This window comes from Opisthocomus hoazin, chromosome 15, assembly GCF_030867145.1.
Source record: "Opisthocomus hoazin isolate bOpiHoa1 chromosome 15, bOpiHoa1.hap1, whole genome shotgun sequence".
Taxonomy (NCBI): Eukaryota; Metazoa; Chordata; class Aves; order Opisthocomiformes; family Opisthocomidae; genus Opisthocomus; species Opisthocomus hoazin.
The window spans coordinates 2,839,184-2,852,141 of NC_134428.1; the positions used below are offsets into that span (position 1 = coordinate 2,839,184).

General features: G+C 49.2%; 2 protein-coding genes across 2 annotated transcripts in view; one reads left to right on the forward strand and one right to left on the reverse strand.

The window, feature by feature from the left end:
• Positions 1 to 12,958, forward strand: part of LOC142363309 (olfactory receptor 14C36-like) — a 131,009-nt gene that overhangs the window by 90,512 nt on the left and 27,539 nt on the right. The window lies entirely within an intron of this gene.
• LOC142363292 (olfactory receptor 14J1-like) lies at positions 3,418 to 4,341 on the reverse strand. The gene has a single exon (XM_075436802.1). The coding sequence runs from the start codon at positions 4,339 to 4,341 to the stop codon at positions 3,418 to 3,420; it is 924 nt and encodes a 307-aa protein (XP_075292917.1).

Genomic DNA, 12,958 nt, shown 5'->3' on the forward strand with positions numbered 1-12,958 from the left:
GAATCACACCATGTCCATAGTCATACACTTTCTCAGCAGCACCTTGTCCTGCCTGGAGATCAGCTTGACCTCCTCCACAGACGCGCATGGACTGCAGAGACACCATGGGCAGCAAAGCCCTCTCCTGTCAGGACTGCAAAGGCCGGCCCAGTTTCTCTCTTGCCTTGGGAAGCATGTGATTTTCTCACCTTGTGGGCACCTCATTTTGTGCTTGTGTTGCCAGCTGCTGTCCACTCCATGTCTCTGGTGTGAATGGAAGCCTCTACTTGCACAGGGTCTTGGGTTCAAGATCAGTGGCAGGCTTGAGCTTAGCGCTTGCACCACAGCTGAGGTGCAACACCTCAAAAATGTATCAGTGCCCTCAGCCTGGGGCAGAGACAGGAGAAGCTGAAGCCCTGTGTGCTGTCACAGAGCTCCAACATTGATGCAGTACCTGCTGAGGTGTGTGGGACAATGTGGTGGTTTAAGCCCAGATGGCAACTCAGCCCCGAGCAGCCGCTCGCTCATTTTCCCCTGAAGGGACAGGGGAGAGAATCAGAAGGGTAAAAGTGAGAAAACGCATGGGTTGAGATCAAGACATTTTAATAGGTAAAGGAAAAGTCACAAGCGCAACTAAAACGAAACAAGGATTTCCTTCACTACTTCCCATAGGCAGGTGTTCAGCCATCTCCAGGTAAGCACAACTCCATCACATGTAAAGGTTACGTGGGAAGACAAAAGCCAGAACTCTGAATGTCCTCCACCTTCCTTCTTCTTACCCTAGGTTTATATGCTGAGCATGATGACATCTGGTATGGAATATTGCCTTGGTCAGTTGGGGTCAGATGTCCCCTGCCAACTTTGTGTGCACTTCCTGCCTACTCGCTGGAGAGGTGGTGTGAGAAACAGAGGAGGCCTTATCCCTGTGTAAGCATTGCTCAGCAGTAACTGCAACATCCTGCTGTTGTCAACATGGTTTTCAACACAAATCCAAAACACAGCCCTTTACTAGCTGCTGTGAAGAAGAACTGACTCTATCCTGGCCAAAACCAGCACAGCAAGTCAGAAAGCTTGAGGTGCTGTAACGGATGGATACAGACTCGAAGGAGACAGTGGGGAAGATGTCAGGATGCCCTCAATGTAGGAGCTGCCTGCATGAACAGAGATCCTCTAAGGGTTGGGCAGCAGACTGAGATCTTTTGGGTGAGGGTCAGCGGATAGGCCAGTTAAGGAGACATCATGTTAGGAGACAAATACCTGGAATCACATAAGGAAGAGGAGAAAGGCTTATTTTACCAATTCCAGATGATTGACCCCACATCACCCTTGGGGACTTTAATTGCCCCGACCTCATGGGAAGGGGAAAGTGCAGGGTGCCATCAGCCCCAGAAGTTTCTGCCGGTTCTTGGGGCCAGCTTCTTAGCGCAGCTTGCAGATGTGTCAACACAGGCGACGCTCTCCTGGATGTGGTATTTGCAAACAGACAGAAGTGGATCAGGGATGTGAAATCCAGTGCCAGGCTGACCTGAGCTATGCTGTGGGCATACTGGTGCCCAGCCACAGCCATGGGTATAGCCAGGCCTGGCCGTGGACCTTGCTGGTTTTGACTCGCAGACTGACTTCCCAGCTTGATCCTTTACGGGCGCCCAATGGCACAGAACCCTGTCCCTCCAAGTGCCGGACTCCAGGCAACACACAAAGTTCCAGCAAAGCCATTCGACTGCAGTGCTTGTACAGCCAGGCCCTGGAGGTGCTCAGCATGCAAGAGCCAAAGGGGGGCAGATGGAGGGGAAACCCTTGAATGCTTCAAACAATCAAGTTTTGTAGCAAAACTAGCTTCATAAAGTCATAAAATCAGCGAGTGCTTTGGGTTGGAATGGACTTTAAAGAGCATCTCATTCCAACTTCCCTGCCATGGGCAGGGACACCTGCCACTAGACCAGGTTGCTCAAAGCCCCATCCAACCTGGCCTTGAACACTGCCAGCAGGGAGGGGGCAGCCACAGCTTCTCTGGGCAACCTGTGCCAGGGCCTCATCATGATCATAGGAAAGAATTTCTTACTAAAATTTAATCTCAGTCAACCCTATTTTAGTTTAAAGCCATTAGCCCTTGTCCTGTCACTGCATGCCTTTGTAAAAAGTCCCTCTCCAGGTTTCTTGCAGGCCCCTTCAGGCACTGGAAGGCTGCTTTAAGGTCTCCCCGCAGCCTTCTCTTCTCCAGACTGAACAGCCTGAACTGTCTCAGCCTTTCCTCACAGCAGAGGCTTTCCAGGCCTCCGACCATTGCTATGGTCTCCTCTGGCCCCACTCCAACAGCTCTGGGTCTGTCCTGTGTTGAGGACTCCGGACCTGAATGCAGAACTCCAAGGGAGGTCTCACTAGAGTGGAGCAGAGGGGCGAAATCCCCTCCCTTGACCTGCTGCCCACGCTGCTGAGGATTCAGCCCAGGATAGGGTTGGGCTTCTGGGCTACGAGCACCCATTGGGGCGTCATGTAAAGCTTCTCATCAATCCAGAAACTGAAGTCTGTCTCCTCAGGGCTGCTCTCAACCCATTCTCCTCCGTGCCTTTAGTTGTGCTTGGGATTGCCCTGACCCATGTACAGGACCTTGCACTTGGCCTTGTCGAACTTCATGTTGTTTGCAGAGGCTCACCTCTCAAGCCTGTCCAGTTCCCTCTGGGTGGCATCCCTTCCCTGCACCATGTCGACCTCACCACACATCTTGGTGTCGTTGGCAAACTTGCTGAGGGTCCACTCAATCCAACCTTCTGTGTTGCCAACAAAGATGTTTTCCTCTCCAGGGCACTTTCCTGGGAATATTCTTGAGAACATCACTAGAAGCAGCCCGAAGCCTTCAGGCCCTGCCTTGAGGAGATCCCATTTCATGATGGAAATGCTGTTATGTGTGTCACCTCTGTCACAGGGGTGCCCAGTGCTTGTCCCTGCCTGCTGTCACAGGCCTGCCACACCGCAGCACTGTGGCAGAGCTGCCAGAGCACTCAAGAATTACAGTCACAAAAGGGCTCAGCAGGACTTCAGGAGGGCAGAAAGACTGCAGTTCAGGAAAGACCAAGAGCTGGTGCTCCCTGGCACTGCTGCTGTGCTGGGACTCTTTTCCCCTCCACCTCCAGAGGTGCCCCTGAAGGTCTAGAGAAAGCTTTGAAGGAAGGATCTTAGACAAACAAGTGGCTGCAGCAGTCTTCATATTCTTGAAGCACACCGAGAGCATGGCTCCTCTTTTACACAGTCTCTGGGTCACAGAAGCCAAGCAGATACTGACATAGCAGTGGGAGGAAAAATGGCGATTCCTTGCAGGGAATATTATCACAATCAAAAAATCCCAAAACCCAAACCAAACAAACAACCAAAGACAGCCTGGTCCTGCAGTGCTTTACAATGTGAGCGATATGCAGAAGAAGGTGGGAAGTGTATTGTTAGTTAAGAACATCCAGTCACCAGTTTCTGCACAGCGTCCTTGAGCTCCTGGTTCCTCATGCTGTAGATAAGGGGGTTCACTGCAGGGGGTACCACTGCGTATAGAACAGCCACCACTAGATCAAGCAATGGGAACGATATGGAGGGGGACTTCAGGTAGGCAAACAATAGAGTACCTATGAAGAGGGAGACCACGGCCAGGTGAGGGAGACATGTGGAAAAGGCTTTGTGCCGTCCCTGCTCAGAGGGGATCCTCAGCACGGCCCTGAAGATCTGCACATAGGACAGCACGATGAGAACAAAACACCCAAAAACTAAAGAAACAGTGACTACAAGCAGCCCGCCTTCCCTGAGGTAGGAGTGTGAGCAGGAGAGCTTGAGGATCTGGGGGATTTCACAGAAGAACTGGTCCACAGCATTGCCCTTGCAGAGGGGTATGGAAAATGTATTGGCAGTGTGCAGGAGAGCATTGAGAAAGCCACTGCCCCAGGCAGCTGCTGCCATGTGGACACAAGCTCTGCTGCCCAGGAGGGTCTCGTAGTGCAGGGGTTTGCAGATGGCAACGTAGCGGTCATAGGCCATAACAGTAAGAAGACAATGCTCTGCTCCAACAAAGAAGATAGACAGAAAGAGCTGGGCAGCACATCCAGTGAAGGAAATGGCCCTGGTGTTCCACAGGGAATTGGTCATAGATTTCAGGACAGTAGTGGAGATGGAGCCCAGGTCGAGGAGGGAGAGGTTGAGGAGGAAGAAATACATGGGAGTGTGGAGGCGGTGGTCACAGGCTATGACAGTGATGATGAGGCCATTGCTGGGGAGGGTAGCCAGGTAGATGGCCAGGAAGAACCAGAAGTGCAAGAGCTGCAGCTCCCTCTTGTCTGCAAATTCCAGGAGGACGAACTCGGTGATGGAGCTGCCATTAGGCATTTGCTCTCTCTGGGAAAATATTCCTGTCCAAGGAGGAAAAAACAGTGGGAATTTAGGGGATACGTCTCTGAGCCTTTTCTTGCAGACTTTCCCCCTGCTAAGCCCCCCCCGCCCCCCTTTCTTTCTTTAGGATACTTTCTTTAAGCTCAGTGGCCATAGCTCTGGTTGGTGCTGGCTGAATGTGCCATGAGGAAAAGGACCTTTGTGCACTGGCTGCCAAGGATTCAGCCATGCTGTGCAACACTGAGGTTCGTGGGCATGGTGGGGATAAGGGGGCATCCTGGTGTTCGACTTTGACCTTTGAAACTGCTCCTGACTCAAAAGGGCTTTTCAGCACCTGCACTCCCAGTGTTAAGAAATGAGGAAGGCAAAGTCAGGCTGAGTCCTTTGGGATTTTCAGAGTTGCCCCCAACGCACCTGGGCAGTGTTCTGGGATGTCAGAAACCCTCAGCATTTCTGTTGCACTCAGGGAGAACAGGGCTGCCCAGCTGCTCTGGGCTTACACTGTTCTGAGATTGAGAGTGATCGCACTCCCATGTTATCCTGAAAAGCCACCAGACACAGCTGAAGAGCAGCAGGATACACAGCAGACTACTAAACATCTCACCCTTACTCAAGGTCTCAGCAGCCCACTTCTAGTCAAGGACACATGCGGCTCATTTCACCAACCCAAGAGCATTTCCTCAGTTGGGCGTAGAATCTCTGCGCTGCTTCATGGGGCTTTTCAGATAACACAATTGTGTTATTAGAAAGATATGCATTCTTGAGTCCTGCTCATAGCTTTGAAGAACACCTCAGGAAGATAGCCATGTGTCCTAGTGATGGATTCTGACTATGGGAAATCTAGCTTGTTCTCTGGGCCCACAGACTTCACTGTCCTATGTACCACAGCTTAGAGAAGACTGGCACACCTCATTCCCATGGACACGCCTGCCTGGGAGGGCCCACACAATCAGTGTCTGACTCTGCAGCTGAAACTCCCATCCCCAGAGAGCCTGATGGAGCGAACATGGGTACTACTTCAGTAACACAGACAAGTGGAGCAGGAAGGAGAAATACATTGAGGTTCGAGACGAAAGAGGCAGAGGCAGCCAGGCACTCAGGACACTGCTACCCTCACCCAGTTGCACACATTGACAGGTCGTTGTGCTCTCAGTCCCTGAGATCCTCAGAGGGAACAGGGCAAGTAACTTGAGAGCTTGATAGTCACCCCTTCTTTGACCTTCCCCTTCACATATCAACAGGAAAATATCCTGGGGAGATCTGGATCTGTGAGATTCCCTGACCCCATGTAGCTGTTTCTTGATAGCAGAAGGACCCTGCCCTGCCTTACTGGGGTTTTCTGTTCCACACACAGCTTCTCCTCGCAGTAACCTGGGGAGCTCCTTGGGCAGGCTGAGTGCTGACCCTGGCAGGCAGCAGAGTCCCTGCCCCAGCACAAAGCCTCATGTTTGTGCAGAGACCCTGTTCTGCAGGACAATTTCGGGCAGCCCGGGCTGCACATCCACCTTCATAGCCCTGCAGCCGTCCTTGCGAGAAGGGAACTGACTTGCCCTCTACCTGTCGTGGTGCAGCAGGCAAGTCCTTCTTTGCAGCACATTCTCACCTACAGCAAGAGAAAAACTGTGATATTCCTCAAGGTCCATCCCGTAGGCTGGGGGGTGTGACAGCTTTAGTAGATCTTTTCATAAAGTGCAGATAAGTTGCCCTTCACGTGGAGACTTACCGTGTCAATGGCTGAAAAAATCTTTCTCTCAGTGAGCTCTCAGCATCCTTCCACTCCAGACTGCCTTTAACCTCTCTGCCTCACTCCTTTCCCCTCTGTGTCTGCAGGCAGTGCCAGCAGTCCTGCTGTGCTTTGCAGAGGAGCTGCTTCTGGGCAGAGCTGTCTCTTTGAAGTGTTTCCCTGTTGCCATGAGCTCCCTCCATCCCAGGAGCCCAGCTCAGATCAGCAGCACAAGACCGTCCAATGTGTCTCTGGTTCTGCCCTCTCCGGGCTCCCCCCAGGGAACCTGCTGTGAAACAGGATGAAGTCATCACTCATGTTCCCTCCCTCTGTTAGGGAGAAACACTTCTGTTCTACAGTGTCATAACTTTATTGGAAAAAGAGTAAGAAACAAAAGTCATCTTTCCTTGATCCATCATTAGACAAGACAACCAGAGAGTGACAGGGAGAGATCTCCTTTACCCCTGCTGAGGGAAGGGTTTCAACCTATTCATCTGAGGCATCTCATCCTTGATCTGAAGTCCTGGAGCTAGAAGAGGACTCAGCTCACTCTCATGCACACCACAAACCCACAGGAGGCGGGATTCCTCTTGCCTCAGTTCAGATGGGCACCAAAAAGGCTTCTGCATGGGAGCTCCTTGTCTCAGCTCCCTTCATTATTAATAAACATGGAGGGCAGGAGGAAGAACTTTAGACACAGATACCTGGTGACAGGATTGATTTCGAAGGTGACCAAGATGCTTGTGGGCAACTGCAAGCTCTATTGGAGCAGTTCATAGAGACACAGCAGTGTCTGAGGGCACCTTCCTGGAGGCTGGTGGGAAATGCCTTCGGTCAACTTCAATGACAGAAAGTGCCCACATTCAAGAGAACTGAACCTGCAAATATTTATATATGTCCAGGGCTGTTGATCGATGTAATCAGCTTGACCATATGGAGTCCTGCGGCACAGGGAGAGGCAGGTCTCTTTCTTTCTATTCTCCATCAGCTGTATTGTCCGCATAGCCTTAATAGTATGATGCGATTTGTCTCATGTGCATCCCCTCATTGCCTAACCTCATTCAGGGCAGCTGAATCCTCATGTATTTTACATTTACAGACATCTATGACTACTGAAGGTGCTAGGGCTCTCCAGGATAACAGTATGCACCTGACATGCACAGCACAGGTCCTATGCGGGAACCCCATCCCCACTCAGACTCGCTGTGTGACAGGCACCACCCAGGGCATCTCACACAGATTTGGTGCCTTTGGGCAGTGATGGAATCCCACCACTGCAGTGACACAAGTTCTGTCCCTTCTCTATCCAGTGGATGAACAGCAGAGCGTGAACAGCAAGCACTTCACAGCAGGGTGTTCACTTGAGGGCATTCCCTCTCAAACTCTGCTCGTTGTTCTCTCCTCCAGTATTTAACCATCCCTTTGATGTCACAATCATGGATCAGGCCGATAATTTTCACAGTGACATCCACACCCAAGAACATTTTCGACCTCATCTCTTCCTTCCTGAGGTCAGCTTCACCTCCACCACAGGCCCTCAGGGCTGCAGAGACAGAGCAGACATCAAACTCCTTTCCTGGCATTGTCAAAAGCAGGGTTTGCTCTACTTGTGGGCACCTCACTTCTCCTTTGCATTGCCACCTGTTATCCACTCCAGCATGTCTCTGCTGTGAAGGAAAGACTTTGCACACACAAGGTCTTGGGCACTTGGTAGCAGGTTTCTTTTTGCCAGTCTGCTCTCAGCACAGATGGGCCACAGCTGAGGTGCTGCAGCCCAGACATGCTCCAATGGCCTCAGCCTGAGGCACAGGGAGGAGAAGCTGGAGACCCCCAGGGCATCTTTTCATCCCACTTGGAGGGAAGAACAACTGAGGCATGTTGAGACAGCTGACATAATTGGGGTGCTGTGATGGGTGGATACAGGATGAGAAGGAGAAACAGGCCAGAAAGCTCAGGAGGTTGGTGTCCTGAGTGAGAAGGAGCTGCTTAGGTGTGTGGAGCTCCTCTATGGGATGAACAAGCTGAGTGAGTCTTTATCAGTCAGAGTCAGGGGAGAGACTGGTAAGGGTGACGTCCTGGTGGGAGGCAAAGAATGAATTAATGTCCCTTTGCTGACCTCAGTTACCTTGGCATTCCCTGGAAGGGGACCACCATAGCATGCAATTAGTCCTGGAGGTTTCTGGAGAGCCTGGGTGAAGACACAGCTTGGGACACCAATCTTTGTAGCTCAGCTGTCAGATTGTTCAAGAGTGGTGATGCTCATATGCATCTGTTAGTAAAAAGAACGAAAAGCTGGTTCAAGGATGTAAAAACCTGTGTCAACTGTCGCTGTCATAACTGTGAAATAGTGGACTCTGATCTCCCAAGGAGGAGAGCAGAAAAATGCAGATGCTGTGCCTCAAAGAAGCTGATTTTGGCCTACTCTTGTGACTTTTAGTGAGTAAGCCCATGTGAGCAGCACACAAGGGCAACAGAGCTCAGCACAGCTGGTCTTCAAGGACAGTGTCTTCCAGGCAGGAGACTGTGCATGTCAATAGCCAGGACAAGAAGCAGAACTATCAGGAGAGAAGCTTGGGCAAATAAGAAACTCAGGTAGAAGCTCCAAGAATAAAAGGGAGCATACAAGAGATGGATGCAAGGATGGAAACAAAGGAGGAATTCAGAAATGCTATGGGTTTTAGAAAAGCCAGAGCTCCTTTAGAGTTGACATTTGCAAGGGAGTTAAAGGCCACAGCACTGAATCCTTTAGAACAATTAAAAAAGAAACAAAGACAGTGTGTGGCCACTGCAGAATTCAGGAAGAGCAGAGGTGAATAGGTCTGAAATTATCTGTGTCCTCTTTGCCTCAGAATCCACCTGCAAGGTCTCCCTGTTCTGGGTGTCTAAGAGGAAGAACCCTAGGTGAAACACAGCAGTGGATGGAGATCAAGTCAGGGGTTACTTAGATAAGGTCAACCCTTTATAACCCACTGGACCAGAGGGGATGAGTCCAAGGATGTTGAGAGACCAGGCTGATGTCATAGCAGGGCTACTCTGATACACAATGGAATTTCATTGTGACTGGAGAAAGCAGAAAGCACCTCTTTCATACATCTTGTAGAGACCCAAGGACTGATCAGGGGAATTACAGGCTGCAGAGACAGAAGCAAGGAGCTGTGTGGCTGGGCAGCAGCTCTCTGGAAATGGTGCTGGTGGTCCTTGACTTCATTAGGCAAACCACGACCCAGCAGCAAAGGCAGCCAACAGCATCCTGTATGAGCAGGAGCCCAGGCAAAAATAGTGATTGTCACCCTCTGCTCAGCACCTTTCACACCACACCCTGCACAATGACAGTGAGACAATGGCAAAGAGGAACAGGTTCACTGAAGGGCCACTAAGGTGATAATCCTCCACTGTCCTTCAAGTGTTTGTGTGATTTCCCTAAAAGCATCAATATCTGCAACAACAACAACCAGAGAACTAATCTGCCTAAGTATAAATATCTGCAGGGGAGCAATCTGCATCTGTGGTAGCCCCTCTGGGCAATGTCAGTGGAATCAGTATTTGCAACACCTAATCCACAAGTACATGTCTGAAGCCCTTCAGATGAAGGATGATCTTGAAAAAGTCACCATGTGTATTCCGAGGCAGCATGGACACTGCTAATTTCCCTCCCCAGAGAGTAGCAGAGGCTGGATCCCCTCCTCAGGACACACTCCTTACCAGGAAGCCACAGGCATGGGGGAGCTCACCTGGTTCTTAAGGACACATCACTCCGCATCTGTTTTGATCCATGTGGTGCTTTTCTGTGACTCTTTCTGCAGATGCGTACATAAAAAGACAGCAGTTTCATAAGAGATAACCATAAAGGCCCTGCTATGCATGAGAAAGCTCACCATGAGGCAGCAAAGAAGACTGTAATAATCACCAGGAAAATCCAGGAAGAATACAGAATTGCAGAATATCTTGGGTTGAAAGGGACCTTTAAGTCATCTAGTCCACCCCCCTACTTTGAGCAGGGACATATTCAACTAGATCAGGTTGCTCAGAGCCCCGTCCAATCTGACTTTGAATGTGTTAAAACATGCTCTTCTGTATATTCAGAATTCATCTTTTCTATCAAGCAATATTTTTAGGTCTGATATTCTTAGCATAGTCTCTGTTAAGAATTTGCATAGATTCTGCAAGAGAATCTTTCTCCTGCTCTCTCTGCAATATTTTTTTTGCTTTTTTTACTTCTTACACTCTTTTGCCTTCCATTCATTTAACAGTAAACAAACAATATTTATTGTCTGTGCAAGTAAAGACTCTTACCAAGAATATTAGTTACACTTGAAATTCTGAAATAATTGTTCTTTTCAGAGGTATAGGCAGATAATACAAAACTGTTTGCTGTGGACATGAGGCCTCACATGTTCAGAATACATTTGATATTGTACAAGTGAGTCAAAAGATTCTTTATCTGTTATTTTTAATAGACTCAAAAGCTGTACATACTAGAAGAAAAATTGAAAAACTATTTTGAAGAATGGTTGAGGTTGAAAGCTTCCATGTCCGTTAAGTTTCAGTTTACATGACTTTTCTTATGCTGTTTATGTCAATACTTAATGATCTTCCTCCTCTTGTCACCGAAAATCCAGGAATAACACCTCGTAACACCACTGTAGTGTTAAAAGGCAGGCATTCTTTATTGCAGCGCTGGATGCACGAGGGATAATTCCTCCAGACGTGCATACCTCATAACTTTTCCATGCAGTTTATATAGATTAAAAATATATATATTTATTTTATTCATGCATATTCAATATTATTCTCTTTGCCGACTGATGTAGACTTTCTCGCTTCTTACGTAGATTGTTGCGCAGACTCAGTCACCCTCTTCTATTATTTGTTTTTGGGTAGGTGGTATTACTTGAGTAGGGGGTCAGTGAGTTGGTGGTCGTGGTCTCCCCCTGCCGGAATCACCTTTTGCCCACTAGGCTCTCAATCTTGGCAAACCTGGTCAGTCTCTTCAGTCCGTTTCACAGAACCACACTCCATCATTTCTCTTGACAAAAACAGCATTACCCACTATGGTTAGCGTTAGTGGTTACCTAGAGAATAGACCTCTGTTCCCGGACCTGATGTCCAGGTGGGTTGGGCTGTACTAGGAACACAGCAGCACTGTTCATGTTTATGGTCAACTGATTCTATCACCCTGGATACATTTCCTCCTTTTCGAAGTGTTGAAATAATCATTACTTTCAATACTTCCATGTTAAATCAAATTACATTTTATTACACATTGATTCAATATCTATTGCTAATAATGATCAAATTCTACAATAATACAATTATTCATTATTCATTATATCACAGAATCACAGAATCAGAGTATGGTAGGGGTTGGAAGAGACCTCTGTGGGTCTTCTAGTCCAACCCTCCTGCCAAAGCAGGGTCACCTACAGCAGGCTGCACAGGACCTTGTCCAGGCGGGTCTTGAATATCTCCAGAGAAGGAGACTCCACAGCCTCCCTGGGCAGCCTGGGCCAGGGCTCCGTCACCCTCAGAGGGAAGAAGTTCTTCCTCATGTTCAGACGGAATTTCCTCTGCTTAAGTTTGTGCCCATTGCCCCTTGTCCTGTCGCTGGGCACCACTGGAGAGAGTCTGGCCCCGTCCTCCTGACACCCACCCTGCAGATATTTGTGAGCATTTATAAGGTCCCCTCGCAGCCTTCTCTTCTTCAGGCTGAACAAGCCCAGCTCCCTCAGCCTCTCCTCGTAGCAGAGATGCTCCAGTCCCCTCATCATCCTTGTGGCCCTCCGCTGGACTCTCTCCAGTAGCTCCTCATCTTTCTTGAATTGGGGAGCCCAGAACTGGACAGAGTACTCCGGGTGGGGCCTCACTAGGGCATTGTAGAGGGGAAGGAGAACTTCCCTCGACCTGCTGGCCACGCTCTTCATAATGCATCCCAGGATCCCATTGGCCTTCTTGGCAACAAGGGCATGATGACTGGCTCATGGTCAACCTGTCATCTACCAGGAACAGGTGAGGTTTCTGAGTGCCAATGATTGCAAACTAAGAGCAGAGCCATCACATGTGGAGTGATCTAAAGGCTATGCTTGTTCCATACTCTTATCTTCAGCTCATTTCTCACAGGTTTTAAATTTTGCTCGTTCCAGCTTGCTGTCTTTTAGCACTGAAGTTGAGAGTACCCAAGTCAGAGCCTTGCTTTCAATTTTGTTTACAGCCTAAAGCACCCCATGGTGGGAAGACATCCCAGGAAGCTTGTAGAAGGTGAACATTCCCAGGAATCTCAGGAGGCCTGGAATACCAATAGCTGTGTTCAGGGAGCTGATCAAATGCATCGTCTCCATTTGCGTAATGGAGGCTTCGATGCCTGGTTCATGTGTAACCTCTTTCTGTGGGTGAAGACATTTATTGTGCAAGCAGGTCTGACCTCAGAGCTGGCCTCTCTTTGAGCTGGGCGCTGGAGTCGAGACCTTCTGAACTCCATTCCACCCTGAGCTGTCCTATAAAGTAGAGGCCCGCATAGCCACCTGCATCTCTTCTTGCAGAATGTGTAGTAAGGAAGAGGCTCATGGAAGGTTTGGTGGGGAAGAGACTGTTGGGGGTCTCTAGGGCAACCTCCAGTCTGGCGGTGACATTGTGGAGCTGAAACATGAAGAGCTCCAAAGGTAGAGATCTCATCAGTGCTCCTCCTAGTACATTTTATTTTGCTTAAAGCTCAGCCTAAAGCTCCCAAGAAGCATTTGGTGGCTGTTGCTTCTGTCCTATCTTACTAAAGCATATCCCAAAGTGTCATATCTAAACGTTGTTTTTTGAGGTGTTCAAAAAATGTGTAGATACCGCTCTTCGGGATATGGTTTAGTAAGCATGGTGGTTTTGGGTGGATGGTTGGACTTGATGAGG